The sequence below is a fragment of the Prunus avium genome, chromosome 6 (genome assembly GCF_965620075.1).
Source record: "Prunus avium chromosome 6, drPruAviu1.hap1.1, whole genome shotgun sequence".
Classification (NCBI taxonomy): Eukaryota; Viridiplantae; Streptophyta; class Magnoliopsida; order Rosales; family Rosaceae; genus Prunus; species Prunus avium.
In genome coordinates this window covers 3,630,484-3,652,406 of record NC_142289.1, presented here as the reverse complement: position 1 = coordinate 3,652,406, position 21,923 = coordinate 3,630,484, and the positions used below count along the sequence as shown (strand labels likewise).

Here is a 21,923-nt window from a genome sequence, read left to right as displayed (position 1 = left end):
GGAGAGAAAAGTGGAAGACAGGAGAAAAGTACCCTCGAGCACTGATAAATTAGTACAATCAAAGTACAACCTAGTTCACCAAATCAGGCTGAGGTTCAGCATCTTTAATATTAATCAACTATTTTGATTTAAAACAATTAGCTGCACCAAGTTGTCTGATTAGCCGATTCGAGTTTTGATTCAATGCTACATGCTTTGTTTTTTTGGTAAAGATTCGTTAATAAGACATACAGCATGCATAACATGCTTTGTTTTTTGGTTCAAATTGATCTTATAATTACAAGTGTTTGCTATTACTTTGGAGATTTGGTCTGGTATTTTGTTCTCTACCTTTGCTTTTATTTCTGCTAGCTGTACTTACTGTCTGTGGAGAAACACTATGCCTAGCTAGATATGCATGTATGTTGTACTAGGCTTTAAAAACAACTATGTAAAACAAAATGCTTAAGAGATTACTGAGAACAAAAACATGTATCATGTTTTGTACTGAAAACACTCCATAATATATTTTTTTTGTAGATTTATATTGCGGTAAAGGGAAACTAATTATTCTTTCGCAGTTTACTAAAAAGGTTGGGGTATTCTAGAAGAAGAAAAATAAAAATCTAGTGAAAAACAGAAAGAGACAGCATATTGTTGCTAATTCGGTAATAAATGACGGTTTTTAGTTTTTGCAACGGCTAGTGACGGTTTTTGGACCTTTCGTGACGAAATTAAGTGTCTTTATAGACAAATTGTGTTTAGCAACGGATTATTTCGCCGCTAGCCGTGGGGGAAAACACTAAATGCGACGATATGCTTGTCCGCCGCTAAAAGTAGTCAATATTTTCAATTTGTCTCTCATCCTCGTATTTTAATTGGTGCAAAATTCTACAAAACATAAAGACCACATCTTAAAAGCACTACCGGTAAATAAATATTTTTATTATCACTGAGATCCCTATCAATCCGAATAAACAAACAATTGGTTTATAGAGAATACAATAAATCATTAAAAAGTGAAACTTTTAGCTACTTCACAGTTTACATCAACCAATACACAATAGAGAGACAAGGGATATATATAAACCATATACAATCAAACAATTGCAAGCATGCATTGGCAACCCCTGCACTTGAAGAGGGAGCAAGCAAACAAGTTTCCCAAATGTGATTCTAGTTTTTCTCTCATCCTTTGAATTGCGACTCCCTGCTATGGGGCAATGTGACTGAGAAGTCTGTGAATTTACACATATTATGATGCAATGAAGATGGAACGCATGGTTGCATGCTTGATGCACCCCAAACTGCAAGATAAAAGAATAGTTTAGTGAATTCTCATCAAGCATCAAGTTGTGCAAACAATGAACGAAATAAGTTATATCCAATAAAAACTAGAGACTAGAAAAACACAAATTAGACCGCTAATGCAAAATGTGAAATGTCGGAATCTAGTTGGATCAATGCACAAAATAATAAAGGCTTTCCCAAATGTAAGAATTTCAAGCCGATCGACAATTAGTAGTTCTTGAAGCAAAATCATATTAATTCAATACATCAAGTTGAAATTCTTTCTACTGTGATTCAATGCAACAAAGTTAATACCATAGAAGCCCTCCTCTTTACCAAAAAGGAAAAAAAGTTAACACAATAGAAGTGAAAGAAAAGGAAAAGTAGTGCATTTAAAAGAAAGGAACCAAATAACACGGTGAGAAGGATACGCAAGGCTGTCACTCATCCTCTTCTCCTGCAACTGCAAAACCCCAAACCCTTCATTTCAGAGAAGTGAATGATAATAGACTCTGTTCGATTCCATATGTTTTGACATTTGGCTTATGGATTTTAATGTGGAACCACATAATTTTTAAGCAGAGCAATTCTGATACACATTCCACATAAGTAGCCCGCCATAAACGAGGCAAAAGTAAAATTAGAAACATAAACTGTCAAGATATAGTACATCTCAGTTTTTAGTCATTCGAAGGTCTCTTTTATTAGTTTTAATAGCAGAAAAAATGTATTCTCTACTTTATATATATTTTAATAGCAGAAAAAATGTATTCTCTACTTTATATATCGATATATCGTTTATTATATTAATTGTTAGGACATGACTCAACAAAATAGATGCACGACAGAAAAGAGAAACAGAAACAAAAAAAAATCTAAACCATAATGGGCTCGATTACCTTATAAGTGATAATTACCAAAGATAGAATGAAATATAGCTCTTTTAATTATTTGAATGAGCCACAACAAAATCTGTGTTTTAATGCATGTATGTACGCTAATTTAACAGACAAGCTTCCATATAAAACCAAGGGTGGATAAGAAGTCCCATGAATTCCAAAAAAATAAAAAGGAAGATATTACATAGGCATCCACCCAACTCACAGTACTAAATTTTCTGCATCACATTTACTACTTTATTTGTGCAAATAGAATCGCCTACCCGAGATTTCATATTTATCCTACCTATAACTCAATCTTAATTACCATTTATGTGAAAACCACATTCCCTCACACATGGACAACAAATCTTCTTGTATTGACTCTTCCATTGTAAGCCGTCATAAACTTAGCAATGTAATAATATACCAAAATGGTCTATATTGATTTTCATATCTCCTGCATTGTAAGAGCAATAAATTTCTATTTAGGACGTAATCTTCTAGAATTGGTTAGGTAGCCCTTGCTGCTCCTATATATATCGAAGGCTGTTTGGGGCAAGCAAACCCACTAAAGCTACTAAGGCTTTTCCTTCTTCTTCCCTAGTTTGCAATTGTTTTTCCTCTCAATTTTTTCTCTTTCAGCCATGACTAGAAAGAAGGTCAGCCTGACCTACATCACTAATGACTCAGCTAGAAAAGCCACATTCAAGAAAAGGAAGAAGGGTTTGATGAAGAAGGCGAATGAACTTAGCACCCTTTGTGATATTCAAGCATGTGTTATTATTTATAGCCAGTATGAATCTCACCCTGAAGTTTGGCCATCCCCTTTGGGAGTGCAACACATTGTCTCACAATTCAGGAGCCTGCCAGAGATGGACCAGAGCAAAAAGATGGTCAACCAGGAGACCTTTCTGAGGCAGAGGATTGTGAAGGCCAAAGAGCAGCTGAAGAAGCTGAGGAAGGAGAACCGGGAGAAGGAGATGTCGAGGGTCATGTTTCAGAGCCTGACTGGTAAGCCTCTGCAGGGACTGACCATGATTGATCTGAACGACCTTGGGTGGCTCATTGACCAGAACTTGAAGGAGCTTGTTGACAAGATCAAGACCCGGAAGGAGGAGCTGGCTCAGAGAAATCCAGTCCCAGTCCCACCAACTCCAGCAGCTGTGCCTGCAGCTGGAGACCATGCCCTGAACCTGAACATGCAGGCAACAATGGAGAGACAAGCTTTCGGGCTTAGCAACATGGGCAACACCATGCAGAGGCCTTCATGGTTCACAGACATGATGAACCCTAATGAGCAAATGGCGTTTGGTGCTGTGGCTGAGGTTCTGCCCTTTGGGGATCAATACCATCATGGTCTTTGGTCTAACAATCCCCTTTTTCCTTGAGATATCTAGCGTTTGTTTCTTTGGTGTTTTTTAAGTGATTTGGTGCATGTGTTGATGGTTTTAGTCTTAAACCACAGGAGGTTGTGTATCTTTCTTTAATCTTATGTACTAAAAAGTTTAATGACCAGTAGTTGTTGGGTTTGTTCGTATTCTTCGAGGGCTTATTATCTGATGTATTTGAGTTTTATTAGTCTTTTTAATATCCATGCAAATATAATCTATATAATATATATATATAAACATCCATGGGATGAGAGAAGGGTTGCAAGTAAGAAATTTTTTTATTAGTATAATCATAATCGACGATCATATTGTACAAAAGAGTTTTATCGATAACTAATTTAGGTATGTATGAAGGATATACATGCATGTTAATAACAATAGACAAGATGTCAATTTGCCAATTATAGTATCTTAATAATGAGACAACCATTCAATTTGCACTGAACGATACGTATGTGGCAGGTACTCCTACCATATATTTGCAATGAACGATACGTAGTGGCGTAGCCAGGAATTCTCTCAAGGAGGGGCAACATTATTAGCCAAGATAAATGGAAAAGCCATACCACCACCAGACTTGGACTAGGATGGTTTAGAGGAGAAGAAAAATGCATACAAGGATGTGCCAAGAGAATAAAACTATGAGACAATAGATTAATAACCTAAAATCTTAAGTATCCATTGTTTTTCTACATAAATATTTTAGAATAAGTTCAATTATATAAGAAAACTTTGATGGTTGTTGTTCCAAAAATATTTAATGGGTTTTAAGACAATATTGGAAGATGTTGCTAATTAAACTGAACATGAATAAAAACATTTACGTGGTAGAAGGTCAAACCAATTGCTCTACCACCCACTTCCATATGCTTCATGCCTTCTTTCTCAAGGTCAAGTTGAAAATAATGAGCAAACAAAAGCCTAAACTGTAAGTGTTACAATTGGGTCAGAAGGGTCATATGACCCTCCTAGGCCTTAATTGGCACCCACCATACAACTGTACTTAGCGGAACGAAACGTAGTCTTACAAACCATGGACCCTAAACCCTAATGGTACACCTACCATTTTACTGTCATATTACACAGTAAAATGACAATACTTTTTATCATTCATCTTTTCACCTAGTAATTGTCCACAATGGTGATAGAGAGAGTCATAGATATCGATGTTATTTATCAGTGGATGGCTACAAAACTAATTAATGACCAGAGGTTGTGTTAGGCTATAAGAAACTAAAATTCCTCAAATTGGAAGTGGGATTTTTTCCACTTTGTATATGTTAACTAAGAACGACTTTGAAATGCAAGAATTTTAAACTATCCTCTACAATGCACTTTGAAAAAAATGCAAAGAAGACTCTGCTGACTAATAACTATGACTCATAATCATAAATCACATGCAATCAAATAATCATAAACTCCATTTCAATTAAATAAAAAACTCATAAATCATCATCAATTGGAAAATTGAGTTTAAGACTTACTTGAAGATTGGAAATTTTGAAAAATAATGGTCGAGTTCGCTGCGGCAGGACCCCGGCCAAAGGTGGTTGGGTCGGGATTGGGGGTTAGGGTTTGAAGATTTTGGCTGAGGATTTGGGGATTTTGGGTTTTGGGGCGGGGGAGTGTTGGGCGTTGGGGGAGTTCCGTTCTTTCTTTTTCTTTTTTGGTATGACCTGGCTCAAAACGGTGTCGTTTAGGCCAGGTCATTATAAAATAAAATAAAACACGCCTGGACAGAAAAGTGGAGAAATAATCCCCCGAATACTGCTAAATAGTAATGGAAAAAAAAACAGTTACTGCTAAATAGTAAATATTCACACCAAACGACATGAAAATTAGTGGCAATCTTCACTCACTTTTAGTCCACCAAAGGAGGCTTAGGTTGAACATCTTTAATATTATTTAATCAACTATTAACCAACTTGACACTAGTTTTTATTTATATAATATAAGCAATATTGAAAATGGAGGGAATCAAAACTAACGCTTCGGATGCATGAATAAATTCTCTTGAACTACAAGCCCTCACTACTTGAAACTAATTTAGATTCAAAACAAGTTGCACCAGTTGTTTCATAGGATTCTAATTTTGACTCGATGCCACAGTGGTAAAATATTTATTAATATCATACTCAACATGCATAACATGCTATGTTTTTTTTTTGGACAGGGCATAACATGCTATGTTTCTGATTCAAATTGATCTCAATTATTTGTCTCCTATTTCTTTGGAGGGTTGGTCTGGTATTTTGTTCTCTACCACTGCTTTTATTTCTGCTAGCTGTACAGTTCGTGGAAGTGTGTTAGATTCCAAATTTTTAGGCACTTTCTTTAGATTTGAACCAGTGTCTCACTTAAATTAAGATGCTAGAGTTCGGTTCTCGTCCTTCCTCTCCCTAAGATCTTTAGAGACATTTCTTGTATATGACCATTGTACGGAATCATTTTTCAAGCCTAGGCGTCCTTTGTCCCAAAAGAGCTCGAGGGGACAGCAACTTTAGTATTATATAGTTGTTCTGAAACTACCTGAAAGAATACTATGTGATGGGAATGTTGAGGTTGAGGGTCACAAATTTAAAGGACTCTATATGCTGTTAAAAGATTTTAGAACACTTGCACCTCCAAACAATTACTAGAACAAAAAATCTCCTAGACGACGGTGGTCCATCACTAGAACAAAAAATCTCCTAAACGACGGTGGACCACCGTCGTCTAACATGCTACCTTATAGGTGACCGCTGTCTATTGTGATACTTTATTTAACAAGCTGAAAAACCAAGCTGCTGTAACATAAATTGATTAAAATTTGATGCCACACAGTCTGTGATGGGGTTGTTGCAGATTGCAGATCAAAAGGCAACCTTGGTTTTTGAGATAGATCAAAAGGCAACCTTAATTGCTTAAACCACGATGTTGATTGCAGATATGGGGAAGATTTGGTGAAGTAACTTAATTTTATAATTCATTGGTACCAAATTGGACATTAACCAAAATAATTATTTCATGTGTTTATCCACACTGATTTGCTTCTTGGAGCTAACATAAATAATGATGCCATGAAAAGTATGCCAAAGTGTTCACTTGTTAACATATTTTAGGAAACTCAAAACCCATTAGTTTGAAGATTTTGAGAACCAATCCAACATATAAGAATGAACGAAAAAATTGAAGCATGACATAATCTGAACTTCAGAGAAAAACAAAAGCTTTGATAAACAGAAACAAATACTTGATGACATTTATTATAGTGATTCACAAACTAAACTAGATACAACTTGTTTGAATAGAATAAACAGTATGATACACTGAGAAATGCAGACAGGCATAGCTCCTTCTTAGGACTTTCCCGCAGGGTTCACGGTTAAGGTTTGACAATCAGACTCTGAGACAATGCACTTGTGGATTCTGTCAATGAAAGCAGTAGCTTTGTTGTCGATGCCGGGCTCAGCTACCCACCCACCTCTGTCCTCCTCACTAGGCCACACCTTTCTTGCACTCATATACAAATCCTCCCCCATGTCATCTCCTCTGCGAGGCCTCCTCGATTTGAACAAGCTGAAGAATGAGAAGGATGATTTTTTCTGCCTGTTGCCTCCCATAACTCTTCTTTGACACAAAAAAAAAAAAATTAAGCACAGGGCTTTAGGTGATGAGATGAAGAAAGTACAAATGTTACTCTCTTTGGTTTGTAGTGGCAAGAAGGAAGATGTTCTGTATTTATAGTTGCAAGTAGCCTTTGTAAAGACGATCCTAGTGGGGGAAGAATCTTGGAGGATTCAAACTTCCAAGGAAGTAATGGGTGGTTGAGATAACGAATTTCTTATGGTCCTCTGCTTTCTCAATTGACCAAAACAGACTTAAGGCATTATTGGCACTTATATTTTTCTCAAGTACTTGTACTTCCATGGACCTTCCATTGAAATTTACACAGAGATCTTTTGGATAGTGATATTGCACCTAAAACTTACTGCTACCTTTTCCACTTTCATCTTCCCCATCATATAATTTCCAATGATGATCATCCAAATCAGACCTCTTCTTTTGGGAGTTTGTTCTCTACCACTGCTTTTATTTCTGCCAGCGGTACTTACTGTCTGTGAAGGAACACTATGCCTAGATATATTTGCATGTTGTACTAGGCTTTAAAAACAACTATTTAAAGTAAAAAGCTTAAAGGAACTGTGTGTTAGATTCCAAGGTTTGTGGGCACTTTATTTGGACTTCAACCAGTATTTCGCTTGAATTAAGACATTAGAGTTTGGTTCTCGTCCTTCGTCTCCCTAAGATCTATAGAGAAATTTCTTGTATATGACCATTGCATGGAATCATTTTTGAAGCCACGGGCCTCCTTTGTCCCTAAAGAGCTAGAGGGGACAACAACTTTATTATTATTATGTTTTTTGTCAATCAACAACTTTATTCTTATATGGTTGTTCTGAAAATGCCTGAAAGAATGCTGTGTGATGGGAATGTTGAGGGTCACAAATCTAAAGGACTCTACATGTTCTTTAAAGATTTTAATGTACTTGCACCTCCAAACAATTTAACCATGAATTTAATTTGGTTTATTTAACAAGCTCAAAAACCAAGCTGCTGTATCATCAATCAAGTGAAATTTGATGCTACACACAACCTGTCATGGGATTGTTGCAGATTGCAGATCAAAAGGCAACCTTAAACCACGATGTTGATTGCAGAGATGGGGAAGATTTGGTTAAGTAACGTAAACCATTGGTATCAAATTGTACATTACAAATTTACATCTTGAACCTGCTGCACTTCTGCTTATTTCATGTTTCTTCTACTATTTTTTATTGTATTTAATAAAGAAAACACTGGAGAACTTCCACACTGCCTTGCTTCTTGGTGCTTATATTATAACAATCTACTATAAAACATGATGAATGATGTCATGAAAAGTAGGCCAAAGTTGTCATTTATTAACTACCTTTAAGGAAACTCAAAACCAGTTAGTTTGAAGATTTTGAAAACCGAGAGATGAGAATGAACAAAAACACAGAAGCATGATGGTAGGCATAATCTGTACTTAAAAGAGAAAAACAGAAGGTTTGATAAACAGAAACAAATACTTGATGACATATATTATAGTGATTCACAAACTAAACTAGATCCAACTTGTTTGAATAAAATAACAGTATGATACTCTAAGAAATGCAGACAGGCATAGCTCCTTCTTAGGACTTTCCCGCAGGGTTTACAGTTAAGGTTTGGCAATCAGATTCTGAGACAATGCTCTTGTGGATTCTGTCAATGAAAGCAGTAGCTTTGTTGTCGATGCCGGGCTCAGCTACCCAACCGCCTCTGTCCTCCTCACTAGGCCACACCTTTCTTGCACTCATATACAAATCCTCCCCCATGTCATCTCCTCTGCGAGGCCTCCTCGATTTGAACAAGCTGAAGAATGAGAAGGAGGATTTTTTCTGCCTGTTGCCTCCCATAACTCTTCTTTGACAATAAAAAAATTAAGCACAGGGCTTTAGGTAATGAGATGAAGAAAGTACAAATGTTACTCTCTTCGGTTTGTAGTGGCAAGAAGGAAGATGTTCTGTATTTATAGTAGTAGGAAGAAGCCTTTGTTAACATGATCCTAGTGGGCGGAGAATCTTGAAGGATTCAAACTTCCAAGGAAGTAATGGGTGGTGGAGATAACAAATTTCTTATGGTCCTCTGCTTTCTCAATTGACCAAAACAGACTTAAGGCATTATTGGCACTTACATTTTTCTCAAGTACTTGTACTTCCATGGACCTTCCGTTGAAATTTACACAGAGATCTTTTTTTTTTTTTTGGGTAAAAACACAGAGATCTTTTGGACAGTGATATTCCACCTAAAATTCATTGCTACCTTTTCTACTTTCATCTTCCCCATCATATAATTTCTAATGATCATCAACAAATCTGACCTGTTTTTTTCGGGGGATGGAATCAACTTTACTGTGAGATGTATTTAATTAACAGATACCATCTAGAATTTTGACACCAGAACAGGTAAAACCCTCGCGATCTAGTGTTTAAATTATGATTTAGTTTGTGCTTAACAGTAAAATTGGCATGACTAATGGGGTTTTTCTAGAGAAAAGAATTATTATCTTCACTTTCTTTCTCCTTGAAAGATAAGGCGTACAAGAAATTATATAAGATAAAGAAAAAAGTGGTAGGTAGTAGCTACTAGAAAATGTAAAGAATGCAGAAGGTATAAGAGTCAAAAAGTTCCCTTTGTTCTTTAGAAAATAGCTTTGGTTCATGCATTGGTAGGTACTTGTAGGGTTTTAAAAAATCAAAGGGTTGGTTCCCTTTTTCTTCTCAGAAGGCCTCAGCCTACCCAATACACAGAGTTTTTGAATTCTTATTGCAATCAAATGGTGTGCATATTGCTCAGAAGTAAGGTTTCCTTTTTATGTAACGTTGCATGCAAGCTGTCTAGCTTTAAGGTTTCTGAAAATTTACTAATTAAAGCCAAAGTTTGGCATGCCCCAACTTATTCTTTGAAGCACAGAACCCTTTTATTCCATCTTTTCAAGTCACTTAAACAAGGTTTTCTTTCTAGCTGTAATCACATTGATGAACTAAAGTTCATACAATATTAAATTTCTTCAAGACCAAAGAATCATGCTTGATATTTTTCGAGTGCCAAATTGTTTGATGATCAATGTGGGCCTGCAATATCTAAGTGATTAGGTTGTTGACACGTTTGTTATTCTTGATTAAGCAAACAAGAAAGTGAATTTGGTGTATGAGTGGTAGCACAGAAGTTAGGCAGGATACGCTGGAGGAAGTAGAGTTCTAGATTGAGGTGCTTGCTTGCTCATAGGCTAGAAAAATCTTGGAATTTCAATGCATAGAACTCTTTAACTACTTAAATAATTGTTAAGAGACGATATTTCAAGAGATGTTGGCAACGAAAATAATAAAAAAAACAAATTGGCATCGAGAAAAGTAATCACACATTGTCATCCCGGTGACGGTATCTTAAACCAATCACGCACTGTCATCTTAAACTAATCACGCCTTTAAGTATTGAGTAATTGGACGGTTCAGATCAAACTTAAAACCATCCAAGGGAATATATTCGGGGAATGCTAGCAACCTTCTCTCTAACCTTCTCCTTTGGACCTTCTCCCCTCTTTGCTTGACATGTGTCATTCTCTCTACACTTAAAACAATGCCATTAATATATTATACAAGCTAACTTTTGCTTTCCAAGTTTACCCTTATTACATGTATTCAATTTATCCAAAAAAAATTCAAAACTTTCTTACCATCTTATTAATTTTTTTTTAACGTAAATTATTATTTTTAAGAAAATATGTGCTTTTTTTCTTAAAAGAGGAAATGTCCCTTTTTTTATTTTATTTATAAAACACAAAGGGTTTAGATTTTTTTTTTAAAAGTCTAAACTTGACGTTAAAAAAAAAAGGACATTTCCTCTTTTCTTTTTTTTTTTTTTTTAATTTTAAAAACAGATATTTTCTTTATAAAAAAAAAGGGTTAATGACCTAAATGGTCCCCAAACTATTGCCCCAGTATCATTTTGGTCCACCAACTAAAATTTTCAATTCAAACGTCCTTCAACTCTTCATAATATACCAAAATGGTCCATCCGTCAAAGTCTGTTTATTATTTCGTGAAATCGAGGGACAAAACCGTCTTTTTAGGTGAAACCCTATGAATATGAATATTTATTACCTCATCGTTCATTACCCAGCCACCTCCAACAATTTCCAGCTGACCATTCTTCACCAAATTGGTGAATGATTCCCTTTTGAGGTCAGAGGAGTCCCTCCACCATCTTTCCAGATAAGACATCTCCGGCCGAAACGGGTTTGCGAGAAGCGGACTTTCGGGGCTTGGGGAAACGGGTGGAGGATTTGGATTTGAAGTGGAAGGAGAGGGGACTAGGAACACCGTAACAGAGGATGACGACGAGGAAGAAGAGGATGGAGATCGAGAGGCCGATGGTGAAGAAGTTGGCAAAGATGAAGTCTCGGAGGGGCAATCGTCTGCAGGGGATGGGGATTGAGGGAGGAGGAAGAAGAAGAAAATGGGAGTTTTGTGTTAGCTTCTCAAAAAGTCGCATATACCCTTCAAAACTCAAGTCACGTGGCCATCGTGTGATCAGAAGTCACGGATTCTGTAACGGATGGACCATTTTGGTATATTATGAAGAGTTGAAGGACGTTTGAATTGAAAATTTTAGTTGGTGGACCAAAATGATACTGGGGCAATAATTTGGGGACCATTTAGGTCATTAACCCTAAAAAAAAAAAAATTAGATGGTAAGAAAGTTGAGAATTTTTTTGGATAAATTGAATACATGTAATAAGGGTAAACTTGGAAAGCAAAAGTTAGCTTGTATAATATATTCATGGCATTGTTTTAAGTGTAGAGAGAATGACACATGTCAAGCAAAGATGGGAGAAGGTCCAAAGGAGAAGGTTAGAGAGAAGGTTGTTAGCATTTCTCTATTATATGTTAAACGTCGAATGATATAGAGTATAGACCAAGCTCAATTGAGCCCAAATGCGGATTGGAAGTTGGAACGACCCATCTATAGTCTTGGGCTATCCAAGCCCATCTGATTTTTTATAATCACTACTTGTTTTTTGACCAATGGAAGAGAGTCAGAAACAAGGGAAGGAGGCGGTACCAGATCCTGAACATCTTTGGTTCTTCCATTCGCTAGAAATTTTCAATTTCTGGTTCATTCGAGGTATGTATGCCTAAATTGAATTGGTTGGTATCTGATAATGCTTTGATTTTGTTAATTTGTTGCCGGCATTTATCATTCATCACGGTTTTTTGTGCTCGAAAAATCGGCCGCCTAGGCTTGTCTGGGCGGCTGGGAGGGTCGGGTCCTTTTTTTTTTTGCTGACTTTAAAGAAAACCTACCTCACGCTGCCTTTCCTTCTCCCTCGACAGACCACCACCACCAGGCCGCGACCCGCTCGGCGAACTGCGACCCTCTCTATCTGTAATTATCTATGCCATTTTTTTCCTAGGCGCCCGCCTAGGCCCCGATTACTCCTCTAGGCGCTAGGCCCCTGCCGCCCACCTAGCGATTTTTCGAACATTGCGGTTTTTTGTTTTATTTAATTATAATATTAATTTGGGCTTCTTATTTGATTGCCATTTGAACTATTCAAAATTATTTGTCTTTGCAAGATTGTTGATATGGGTTTTTGACTAATCTGAAGAAACAACTCGATTTTGTGTATTGGTTCTTCAGTTTGGGCTTAATTTGAGTTTTTATTCTTTCTTGAATGCCAGACACCTTTTGATAGCTGGGAATTTTGTTTCTCTAAAAATAGGTTAAATTAAGTTTCTCTTATTCTGCTTCTTAAACTAATTATTAGAATTTTACAAGAGTAGCTAGAAAGTGGTGTTTGGTGCTTCTCAGCATTATTGCAGTATGTGCTTTCTTTCAGTTTTGATACTGAATGCTAACATTTTCGTTGGTTCATGATTGTTTAGGTAAAAAATAATGGCCTACCGGTATAAAGGTAGGCAGGAAACAAGCACCCGAGGCAACCAGCCAAATGAGAAAGATCAGGTAACTAATAGATTTGTAGGATCCTTATTTTTCTATTTATTTTAGATCTGGTGGAATGTTAATATCATTAGTTTGTCAAACAAGCAGCTTTTGTATCAAACTCTAAAGTGGTTTGCGAATTCTAAGATTCTCAAATAGTTATATGCAGCTCTTCATAGAAATCATTATTTTTAGGGTAAATTTCACTTTACTAACCGGAAGTTTCCCGTAATTCAGACTTTGCTATACAAAGTTTTTTTCGTCTCAGTTTCATGCTTAAACTTTGATTTTACTACCACTTTCATACCTCCGTTAGTTTGACTGTCAAGTTTTTTGTTAAACAATGACATGGCATTCATAGTTCCACATTGACCCACTGCATTTGCGCCACGGGGACCAATAATTAAATAAATAATAATTTTTTTTCTCTCTGGTCTCTTCACCTTCCTCTAACTTCACCGTTACCACAACCACCACCCAAACCAAAGCCTCACCACCACCACCACCACTCCAACCCCATCGGAAAATCATCAACCTCAACCACTGCACCCACCCTCAACCCCGCCAAATTGGAAAATCACTCGCACACTCTCTCTCTAGACGGCCACTCTTTCTTTCTCTCTACGGAATTACAAAATGGGGATGCGAGCTTGCAAAATTGGAAGGACCTATTATGACCCATCACCCTCCACACCAATATGACACCGTAAGTCCATCTATCCATCCACCCCACTATTGCTGAAATTTCAGAGCAAAGCAACCATCTTTGAGCAAATTGGATTGAAAAAAAAAAACCAAAAAAAAATAAAATTCCAGAATGTATGAGCTGCTTGAATCTGAGCACATGGGTTCAAATCTAAACCTGCTCAATGTTCAACCAAGCAGGCAGATCCAGATCCCAACCTTTCAACCAGCCAAACCCATTTGCAGGCCTTGCCCACTTGCAGGCCATGCCCATTCGCAGGCCATGCAGGCGGCATGCGCTGTCGAGATGATCCACACCATGTCATTTATCCACAACAACTTGCCATGTATGGACAACGACGAGAAGTCGTATGTGGAATCGTTGTAAAGTATGTTCATGAATTTGGCAAAGAAGTCGTATGGAGATGAAGAGAGATAATCCAGATCTGATTTTATGGGGTTGGGTCACGGAGATCTTGGGGTGTGGCTGTGGCTGGAGGTGGAGGTGATTGCAGAGAGAGGGCGGGAGGCTGCAAAGGTGAGGGTTAGGGGAGAGGGTGCTAAGGTGTATCTGGGTTTGGTTGTGGGGATGAAGATGGTGGGGTCTGACATTGGATGTGGGAGAAGAAAAAAAGGTTAAAAAAAGAGAGATATATTAATTAGATTTTTTTTTTCTATTTTAATTAGATTTACTTTTTTATTTATATTTATTTTATTAGTCCAAGTGGCACAAGATGTGTGAGTACACGTCGAGCTATGAATGCCATGTCATTGTTTAACGGAAAACTTGACAGTCAAACTAATGGAGGTATAAAAGTGGTAGTAAAATCAAAGTTTAGGTATGAGACTGAGACGAAAAAAACTTCATGTAGCAAAGTCTGAATTTCAGGAAACTTCCGGGTAGTAAAGTGAAATTTACCCTTATTTTTAATTTGGATTACTTTAATGTGTACTTAGCTAATTTTTGCATTAATATTTTGGCTTATTTATTTGCTAATGTGTGCATAGGGATTTGTAATTCTCAACTTGCTATGGTGCATTACTAGGACTTTATTGTACAGGCATATCAGGATTCACTAGTTGATGATCTAGCCGAGGAATTTCGACTGCCAATTAATCACAGGCCAACGGAAAATGTCAATCTGGAAAATGTGGAACAAGCATCATTGGACACACACATAGCATCATCTAACATTGGTTTTAGGCTTCTCCAAAAGATGGGGTGGAAAGGGAAGGGGCTTGGGAAGGATGAGCAAGGTTTGTTATTAGTGAAATATTGATGATTGTGTGCTATTCGTGTTCTGTAGTAATTAATTATTATCTATAGAAAGTGACCACCTTCTTTCATGGATAACTTCTTTGTCAGCTTATTTCAGTCCCTTCAAGTTATATCACACTTCATGTCTTGCTGGTTTTACTCATTATACTCTTAGTTTGACCCGTAATTCCTTTTAGTTCTTGCTATTGTTGGTCTTACTGCTTAAGCTCTGGTGTTCTACATTCATAATGTTTTATTGGGGGTTTCGTATACAGGAATCACTGAGCCAATAAAATCTGGGATTAGAGATCCAAAATTAGGAGTTGGAAAACAAGAGGAAGATGATTATTTTACAGCAGAAGAAAATATCCAGAGAAGAAAACTTGATGTTGAAATTGAAGAGACTGAGGAACATGCAAAGAAGCGGGAGGTATGGCTTTGATCTTAGTTGCTATAAGTATTAAGTTATAGATAGCATTGAGGTTGATGCTTTACTTTTTCTTAAACCCAAATTTAATAGCAGAAGGCAGCATATAGCATATATGTGTGTCTTTTGAAGGGAATAGGACCATCAACTTTCGAAGGTCCTGAGAATTTCCTGCAGTTTTTATTACCTGGTGGCTTCTACTGCCTGCTTCGTGCACATTATGAAAATCCAGGTGTTAGCAGAACGTGAGCAGAAAATTCAAACTGAGGTGAAAGAAATACACAAGGTGTTCTACTGTGATCTTTGCAACAAACAATACAAGTTGGCTGTGGAATTTGAAGCTCACTTGAGCTCATATGATCACAATCACAGAAAGGTAAGTGACCTATGTTGATCTATACATTTCTTTGACTTAATTTTGTCTATGGGGTTGTTTCCAATTTGGTCTGAATCGGCAAATCCTTAAATGAGACTTGCAGCGTTTTAAAGAAATGAAAGAAATGCATGGTTCCAGTAGTCGGGATGATCGCCAGAAACGAGAGCAGCAGCGTCAGGAAAAGGAAATGGCAAAGTTTGTTCAGATGTATACAATCATTTTCCTTTCCCTGGTTTATATTCACGATTCATTTTTTTATCTGCTTCTTTATAATCTCATTGTTATAACATTCTCTTTCTTTGTCTTCTTTAATTCTGTGTAGTGCGGACGCTAGGAAGCAGCAGCAGCAGCAAGAAGAAGAATCTGGGTCAGCCCCGGGTTCCACTGAACTGACAAGTGCTACTACACTTGCAGACCAGGATCAACGGAAGGCTTTGAAATTTGGGTTTTCTTCTAAAGGTGGCACGTCTAAGGTATGCGTACTGATGTTATGGATCTAGAGTATTGATTCTTACTGTTTGTTTTAAAGATGAGTTGATTAAAGAGGAAGCTGATTTTTCATGGTGTATTTAGCATACAACTTCCATACACGAGTGATTATTCTGTGAAGCATGGGTGTTTAGACTAAGAAATCTTCCTTTTTGAGTTCCTTTAATGACTTGTTGCTAATAATCCTTTCTAAACTCTGTCGAAGTATATCTGGTTATATGTGATATTCTTGTTTTGGTAAGTTTGTATATGTGATACTTGAAATATGTTGTGATGTTTGCTTTCATTGCTTGGCTCCGATGCTTCAAGTATCACTGCCACCACCAACACTTTTTTGTCAGACAATGAACTCTGCATATCACACTCTGAGCTTTGTGACTAAACAATTACATGGGACACATATTTCATGGCAATGTGATTCTGGCATTTGTTATTAAGGCAATCAGCTCCAAATGATTAATTTTATACCCAATATTGGTACTTTTCTCCCATTTTACAGAGCTCGTTCGGTAGTGTTGCAAAGAAGCCAAAAGTTCCTGTGGCCTCAGTGTTTGGAAATGATAGCGATGAAGAATAAGTGACAGCGCCACTGTAACCAGCCATCAGCTTTGTACCGTATAAAGTTTGCATTGCCTTCGCAATTATGTAGTTTATGTGACCTACACCCACAGTTATAGACATTTGTGATTCACGAGATGAAACATCGTGTTTTTATAGCCCAATCCAAGTCAAAAACATTGATGCTTATGAATGATTGGTTTGTAAAGATTATTTGTTATGATAAGTTGACTATTGTTTATGAAAGTATCAGAGCTCCGATTGATAAAAGGAAACAATTCGATTAAATGAGGTTAACCCAAGTGATGTATGCGTGCTTGCAAAACATCTCCAATCAAAGTGAGAAGGAAAAAAAAAGATCCGTAATAAAAGAAAAGGAAATATAATAATAAAAAACCTTCTATATAAAGCTTAAAAGTAGGGAGTCAAACATGAGAACATCATCTGATCACAATGTACATCATCTCCGTCTTAAAAGTTTCTGAAGATCACAGGATACAAAGAACCAAAATGATAGGCTGTTAAGCAGCTTCTGCGAATCCGATTCGAAGGTCACCAAAGTCGAACACGGTGTGGTATGGCCCCATGAATACGTCTCCAAGAATCCTGCATGCACATAATGTCAGCTAAGCCTAAGCCACAGTAACAGAAACCTTAAAAAAGATGCAGAGTGTATGAATGGTAAGGTTTTCATAAGGTACCACAGAGGCCCAGTTGGAGGAGCGAGATCAAGAGCCCCAAACCCGCTGATACAGATAGCAGCAACGCCTTCTCCAGTTTTCAGAATATACTGGAAAAATATGGCAAATGGTACCAGTAATTACTTCTCCAAAAACAGCTTACAGAGGCAAGAAAGTATCAACTACAAGAAGAAGCTGTAATGTCAAAATCTAACCTGTTCCGGAGTGAGGACGAAAGGTTTATCTCCAATGGTGAAGGTCACATTTGGCATGCTCGAAATGCTATTGCAGTCGATTATGGATTCTCCCAGTGGACTTGGAAGGCTCTCACAGAGCTGTTAAAATTTTGTACCAACATCAATGCTCAGCGTAACTTGGAAATTTATTTATAATTTTGGCTTCCCAGAACAGGACATGGTACTAGCAACTCACCTCGTTGATGTAGCTTAGGACTTTGTCTTTCGCTCCTTTTTGTTTGAGCTGATTCTGGGCCCAAACAACAGCCATCTCACAAGCTGTGCACAAAGCACTGTCAGCAGCAGATGAGCCCTCCCTGCTCTCCTTCTCAACCACTGTTTCAATCCCAGTGCTGCCCAGAATTGGGTTTTAGACCATCAACAGTACATAAAAAGAGAAGAGAAGGGTATATGCTTGATACAGACAGGGTTTTCACACGAAACCTTCAACTAAACCCGGTTGATATTATGAGTTCCAGTATTTGTGCTGCGCTTAACCTTCAAACAAATAACTTCTCCCCCTAAAAGTAAGGCTGATCACTAGAATACCTACTTTCACTACCACGGCCACACCTTCCATGAAACTGCTTTCTTAAGATTAAACAACCTTCATAGTCTAAGGCATCGATATGCTGCAGGCATACCGTAAACATAAAAAATAAAAGGATCATGTAAGTATAAGAATATACTGACCTCACATACTGAGCCCCATTGAAAACACACAAACCAAGCTGCTTACATACTTGGTCAGGTTGTGCCTGCAGAATGCAGACCATGGATAATCCTTGGACATATTGAGTTGAAATGAAAGGTTAATATTTGGTTGAAGATAGAAAACAACCCACCCCTGATATTAGAAGATCCCAAATCAAGTCTCCATATTGAGACACAACTTGCTTACATTCTGCACTCACTACTCCTTCCGCTCCAATAGCATGGTTAATTTCAGTCACAATAGTCTGAAAAGAATAGCCAATATTAAATCAAGCATGGAGTCCTTTTGAAAGTAAAAAAAAAGTAGAAAATATGGATGGAAGCACATACCGTTGGACCAGTGAGTAAGGACGTTCCTGAATCCACAACAGCAGCACAACCCCCCTCACAAACACCTGGGTACAAGCACTAACTTTAGAAGTTTCATAAATTCATTGCATTTTCTTCAGAATTTTGATATTAGACTACTTTTCTAAAGATTATAAGACAACACGAACAATCAATGATCAGAAAAAATATCCCAAAGTTTCTCCTCCACAGTTGATATAGCAGGAATTCTCCATGATCTAACAAGGTATCAGAGCATGTCTATGCTTAAGGTGCTACTGAATCACCTGTTGACAAGTTCCCGATTACAATATCGCCCATTTCGAACTGAAAATAGGGAAGAGATGTTTAACTCATTAGATATTTAATCTCCAAGAATAAAGAACAGAACAAGATGCAAATAGTCCAAACATATAACTTCTAGCACCTGCCAATAACCCTTTCTAGTAACTGGAACATAGGTATGCTTCCCTTTATAATGCTTTGAGTCAACACCACCGAAAACAAGTTCACCTCCTACTTCTGCAGTTGTGTCTCGGTTAAGCCAGAATGAGAAGACATCATCGCTTAAAAGACCTTGTTCTGCCATGGTTTGCCTGTAATCTTAAACTGAATCAACTATCCATGGCATTGGAGATTTTATAGAGAACAAAACCTACAAAGCATAATTTTGAGGAAAGAGACAATATAGATTTAACACAAAGTTTAAATATAACAATACCACACTGGTGTGGCATTCCCAACAGAGATTTCCTGAAACCCAAGGCCAAGAAGTCCATCAAACTTCGCCAAAACGAATGTGAGGCTGCCCTCTTTTGTTGCCTCAATGAAATCCTGAATTTACAAAGTAGATGAAGGTTACAAGCATCACAAAGGCTGCAGACACTATAGGCATCTAGTCTGAAAATGAAAACGAAGAACAAAACAAAGCAAAACCCCACTTGATTTTTGACAACAAGGTCTCCAACTTCAACATTGTCTTGACTGAAGAAACCAGAAATTGATCCACTTCCATATGTTATTTTGGCCGACGTTCCTGAACCACAAGGAAACCATTATAAATCTGAACTTACATTTAGCAAAAGGTAACCCCTTTAAACTCATATCACATTACCAATTGCGGTGTATGTGCTGGACTTGCTTGACTTGTACTTAGTATGGAAATAGCATGCAATCTGCATATAATTATGAAAACAATTAGTTACTTGGTAAACAGGAGATTATGGAACATGACAAGGTAAAGTTAACCAAAACTCACAGAAAAATAGCATTTTGATGATGGAACCCAAAGATTGGAACTGCCAGTATCAAATATGACAGTGAAGTTCTGAGGAGGTGAGCCAATTCCAATCTCGCCATAATATTGAGCATCCATGTAATTATTGAGAGGTACTATATCTTCATCTGAACTACCCAAGTAATGATTCTGATTCATGCCCTTTAGACTTCCTCTGTAATTTGCCTCCCTTTCTGCTCTTGCAGCTTTGATGGTTTGAAGATCCAAGGGTCGCTTCTTCAGACCGATTCTCACTAGGCCATAAGCAGGAACAAGTGAACATGTTAAGGCCCATAAGTAGACAGCCACCAAGAGGTATTTGTGCCACATCCTGTTAAAAAGAGTGACAAAATTAAACTGAATGTTGCAGAAGTCATATAAGAATCAAAGGATGAATCGATCACCATATCTAGCAACCGAATTAGGATGCATCAAGAACATTGGCTCAAGGGCCCTAGCTATCGGTCTTTTTGGGAGTTGATGATATAAGTTCTTAAAATTTCCAAATTTAAGGGAGTTCAACTATAACAAGAAGTAAATTGCTGTTGTTGGGTAAGTTTAAAAACAGAGTATAATTGAAGCAGAACAAAGCTGGTTTGCTGATCAAGTAGGCAAGACCACTCACAAAGAACCCCATCTCCCAAAAAAAACTCAGCAAATTATTACGCAAAAATAAAAGGACTATGCATAAAATCATGAAGCCATGTGATGAAATCAATCTTTTGGTTGATGTAGTGATGATGTTCATGATGATCATGAAGATTTAGTAATTAGTCAAACCTTTGGTCAGCTTAGCTTTGGGAAAGTGGTGGAGCTGCTGCTGCTGCTGCTGCTACAGAACACAAGCTGGGATGGTAGGAAACTGATGAACCAAGAAGTGTCCAGAAGAACATGTAATCCAGTAAAGTAGGAGTCCAGGAGATCCCTTCCTTCTTATATACAACGTGGTCCAATGTCCAGCATTAGTTGCTCACTCTGTCTGCATCAGAATCACAAGGCCACGCGCCCTTCTAGCTCGTGAAATCAAAAGTTTGTGCTTGCTGAATAAGTTTCACAATTTTATTATTGTTTTCATTATAGATAGAAGCCTGTTAAGGACATTCCCTTGTAAATTAGCCAAAGATAATTTCACTGTCAGTTTTGTAGAAAATAATAATTATAATTATTATCTGACTGAGAAATGTTATGGCTAAAGCCTAAAGGTAGGTACGATCACGATGTAACAGCCATGCAATAATATCTGATGAAACAGAAGCTACCCAGAAGTTTCAGGAAGGAGCGAGGTGGCATTCGAATTCAAAGCTCGTCTTTTTTGCAAATAACTCCATTTTCAAAATCAAAAGACAATATATAAAAATGAAACAATTAAAAAACCAGACTTTCTAAGTGCAATCATCATGCACCACTTGCAAAAAGGGCTAATGTTCCAGACACACTTTCTCTAGTAGTAGTACGATTTAACACACAATTATTTTGAGCCTTGTATTGGGTTTTCAAGTTTTTCTACTATCTTGTCACTCGAAATTTAATTTGATGTACGAATTCGTGAACGATGAAATTGACCTAGGTATTTTATCATCTCCAACTCCAAGGCATATATGATAGCTTAGGTGGTCTGCAATGAACCATGAGAAAAAACCATACCAACCCTCATTTTATTATTATAATTAGACACTAATAACCATAATTTAACACAAAGAAAAGCAAATGAATTACACTGACCACCAGAGAAAGAAAAGGAAAAAGAAAAAGAAAGGAAGAAAATTACATTACTCACTCCCCGGCCAAGCCTTAGCTAGCCCAAG

General features: G+C 37.3%; 2 protein-coding genes, 1 long non-coding RNA gene and 1 pseudogene across 6 annotated transcripts; 2 read left to right on the top strand and 2 right to left on the bottom strand.

The window, feature by feature from the left end:
• Positions 1–893: 893 nt before the first annotated feature.
• On the bottom strand, positions 894–5,232 carry LOC110770608 (uncharacterized). Its single transcript, XR_015836799.1, has 3 exons — positions 5,026–5,232; positions 1,677–1,732; positions 894–1,286 (listed from the first exon to the last, which is right to left on the bottom strand). It is a non-coding gene; the product is annotated as an uncharacterized LOC110770608 (long non-coding RNA).
• Positions 2,734–3,721, top strand: LOC110770607 (agamous-like MADS-box protein AGL80 pseudogene; annotated as a pseudogene).
• A 6,889-nt stretch (positions 5,233–12,121) lies between the features above and the next one.
• LOC110770578 (D111/G-patch domain-containing protein) lies at positions 12,122–17,131 on the top strand. Of its 4 annotated transcripts, none has more exons than XM_021974741.2 (9): positions 12,172–12,274; positions 12,484–12,535; positions 13,036–13,114; positions 14,824–15,034; positions 15,311–15,465; positions 15,695–15,838; positions 15,942–16,045; positions 16,161–16,311; positions 16,827–17,131. In XM_021974741.2, the coding sequence occupies exons 3-9, from the start codon at positions 13,046–13,048 to the stop codon at positions 16,902–16,904; spliced, it is 912 nt and encodes a 303-aa protein (XP_021830433.1). In that variant the 5' UTR covers positions 12,172–12,274; positions 12,484–12,535; positions 13,036–13,045; the 3' UTR covers positions 16,905–17,131. The 4 variants fall into 4 exon arrangements, with proteins under 4 accessions (XP_021830434.1, XP_021830432.1, XP_021830433.1 ...); XM_021974743.2 differs by having other exon boundaries at positions 12,173–12,274; positions 14,839–15,034; XM_021974742.2 differs by lacking the exon at positions 12,484–12,535 and having other exon boundaries at positions 12,122–12,274; positions 14,839–15,034.
• Positions 17,132–17,268: 137 nt separating this feature from the next.
• On the bottom strand, positions 17,269–21,074 carry LOC110770575 (aspartic proteinase). Its single transcript, XM_021974733.2, has 14 exons — positions 20,899–21,074; positions 20,101–20,449; positions 19,957–20,017; positions 19,784–19,878; positions 19,564–19,676; positions 19,270–19,438; positions 19,130–19,169; positions 18,846–18,910; positions 18,647–18,760; positions 18,495–18,559; positions 17,998–18,154; positions 17,781–17,900; positions 17,587–17,675; positions 17,269–17,491 (listed from the first exon to the last, which is right to left on the bottom strand). The coding sequence occupies exons 2-14, from the start codon at positions 20,446–20,448 to the stop codon at positions 17,407–17,409; spliced, it is 1,521 nt and encodes a 506-aa protein (XP_021830425.1). The 5' UTR covers position 20,449; positions 20,899–21,074; the 3' UTR covers positions 17,269–17,406.
• Between the last annotated feature and the right edge of the window lie 849 nt (positions 21,075–21,923).

Bases quoted from the DNA above. Each gene is read 5' to 3' on its own strand.
- LOC110770578 (XM_021974740.2), top strand. From the start codon at position 13,046: ATGGCCTACCGGTATAAAGGTAGGCAGGAAACAAGCACCCGAGGCAAC. The intron at 13,115-14,823 runs GTAACTAATAGA...GTGCATTACTAG, and splicing joins AGCCAAATGAGAAAGATCAG to GACTTTATTGTACAGGCATA. The intron at 16,046-16,160 runs GTATACAATCAT...AATTCTGTGTAG, and splicing joins ATGGCAAAGTTTGTTCAGAT to TGCGGACGCTAGGAAGCAGC.
- LOC110770575 (XM_021974733.2), bottom strand. From the start codon at position 20,448: ATGTGGCACAAATACCTCTTGGTGGCTGTCTACTTATGGGCCTTAACA. The intron at 19,439-19,563 runs GTATTGTTATAT...TTAAGATTACAG, and splicing joins GGGAATGCCACACCAGTGTG to GCAAACCATGGCAGAACAAG. The intron at 17,492-17,586 runs GTACCTTATGAA...ATGTGCATGCAG, and splicing joins CCTCCAACTGGGCCTCTGTG to GATTCTTGGAGACGTATTCA.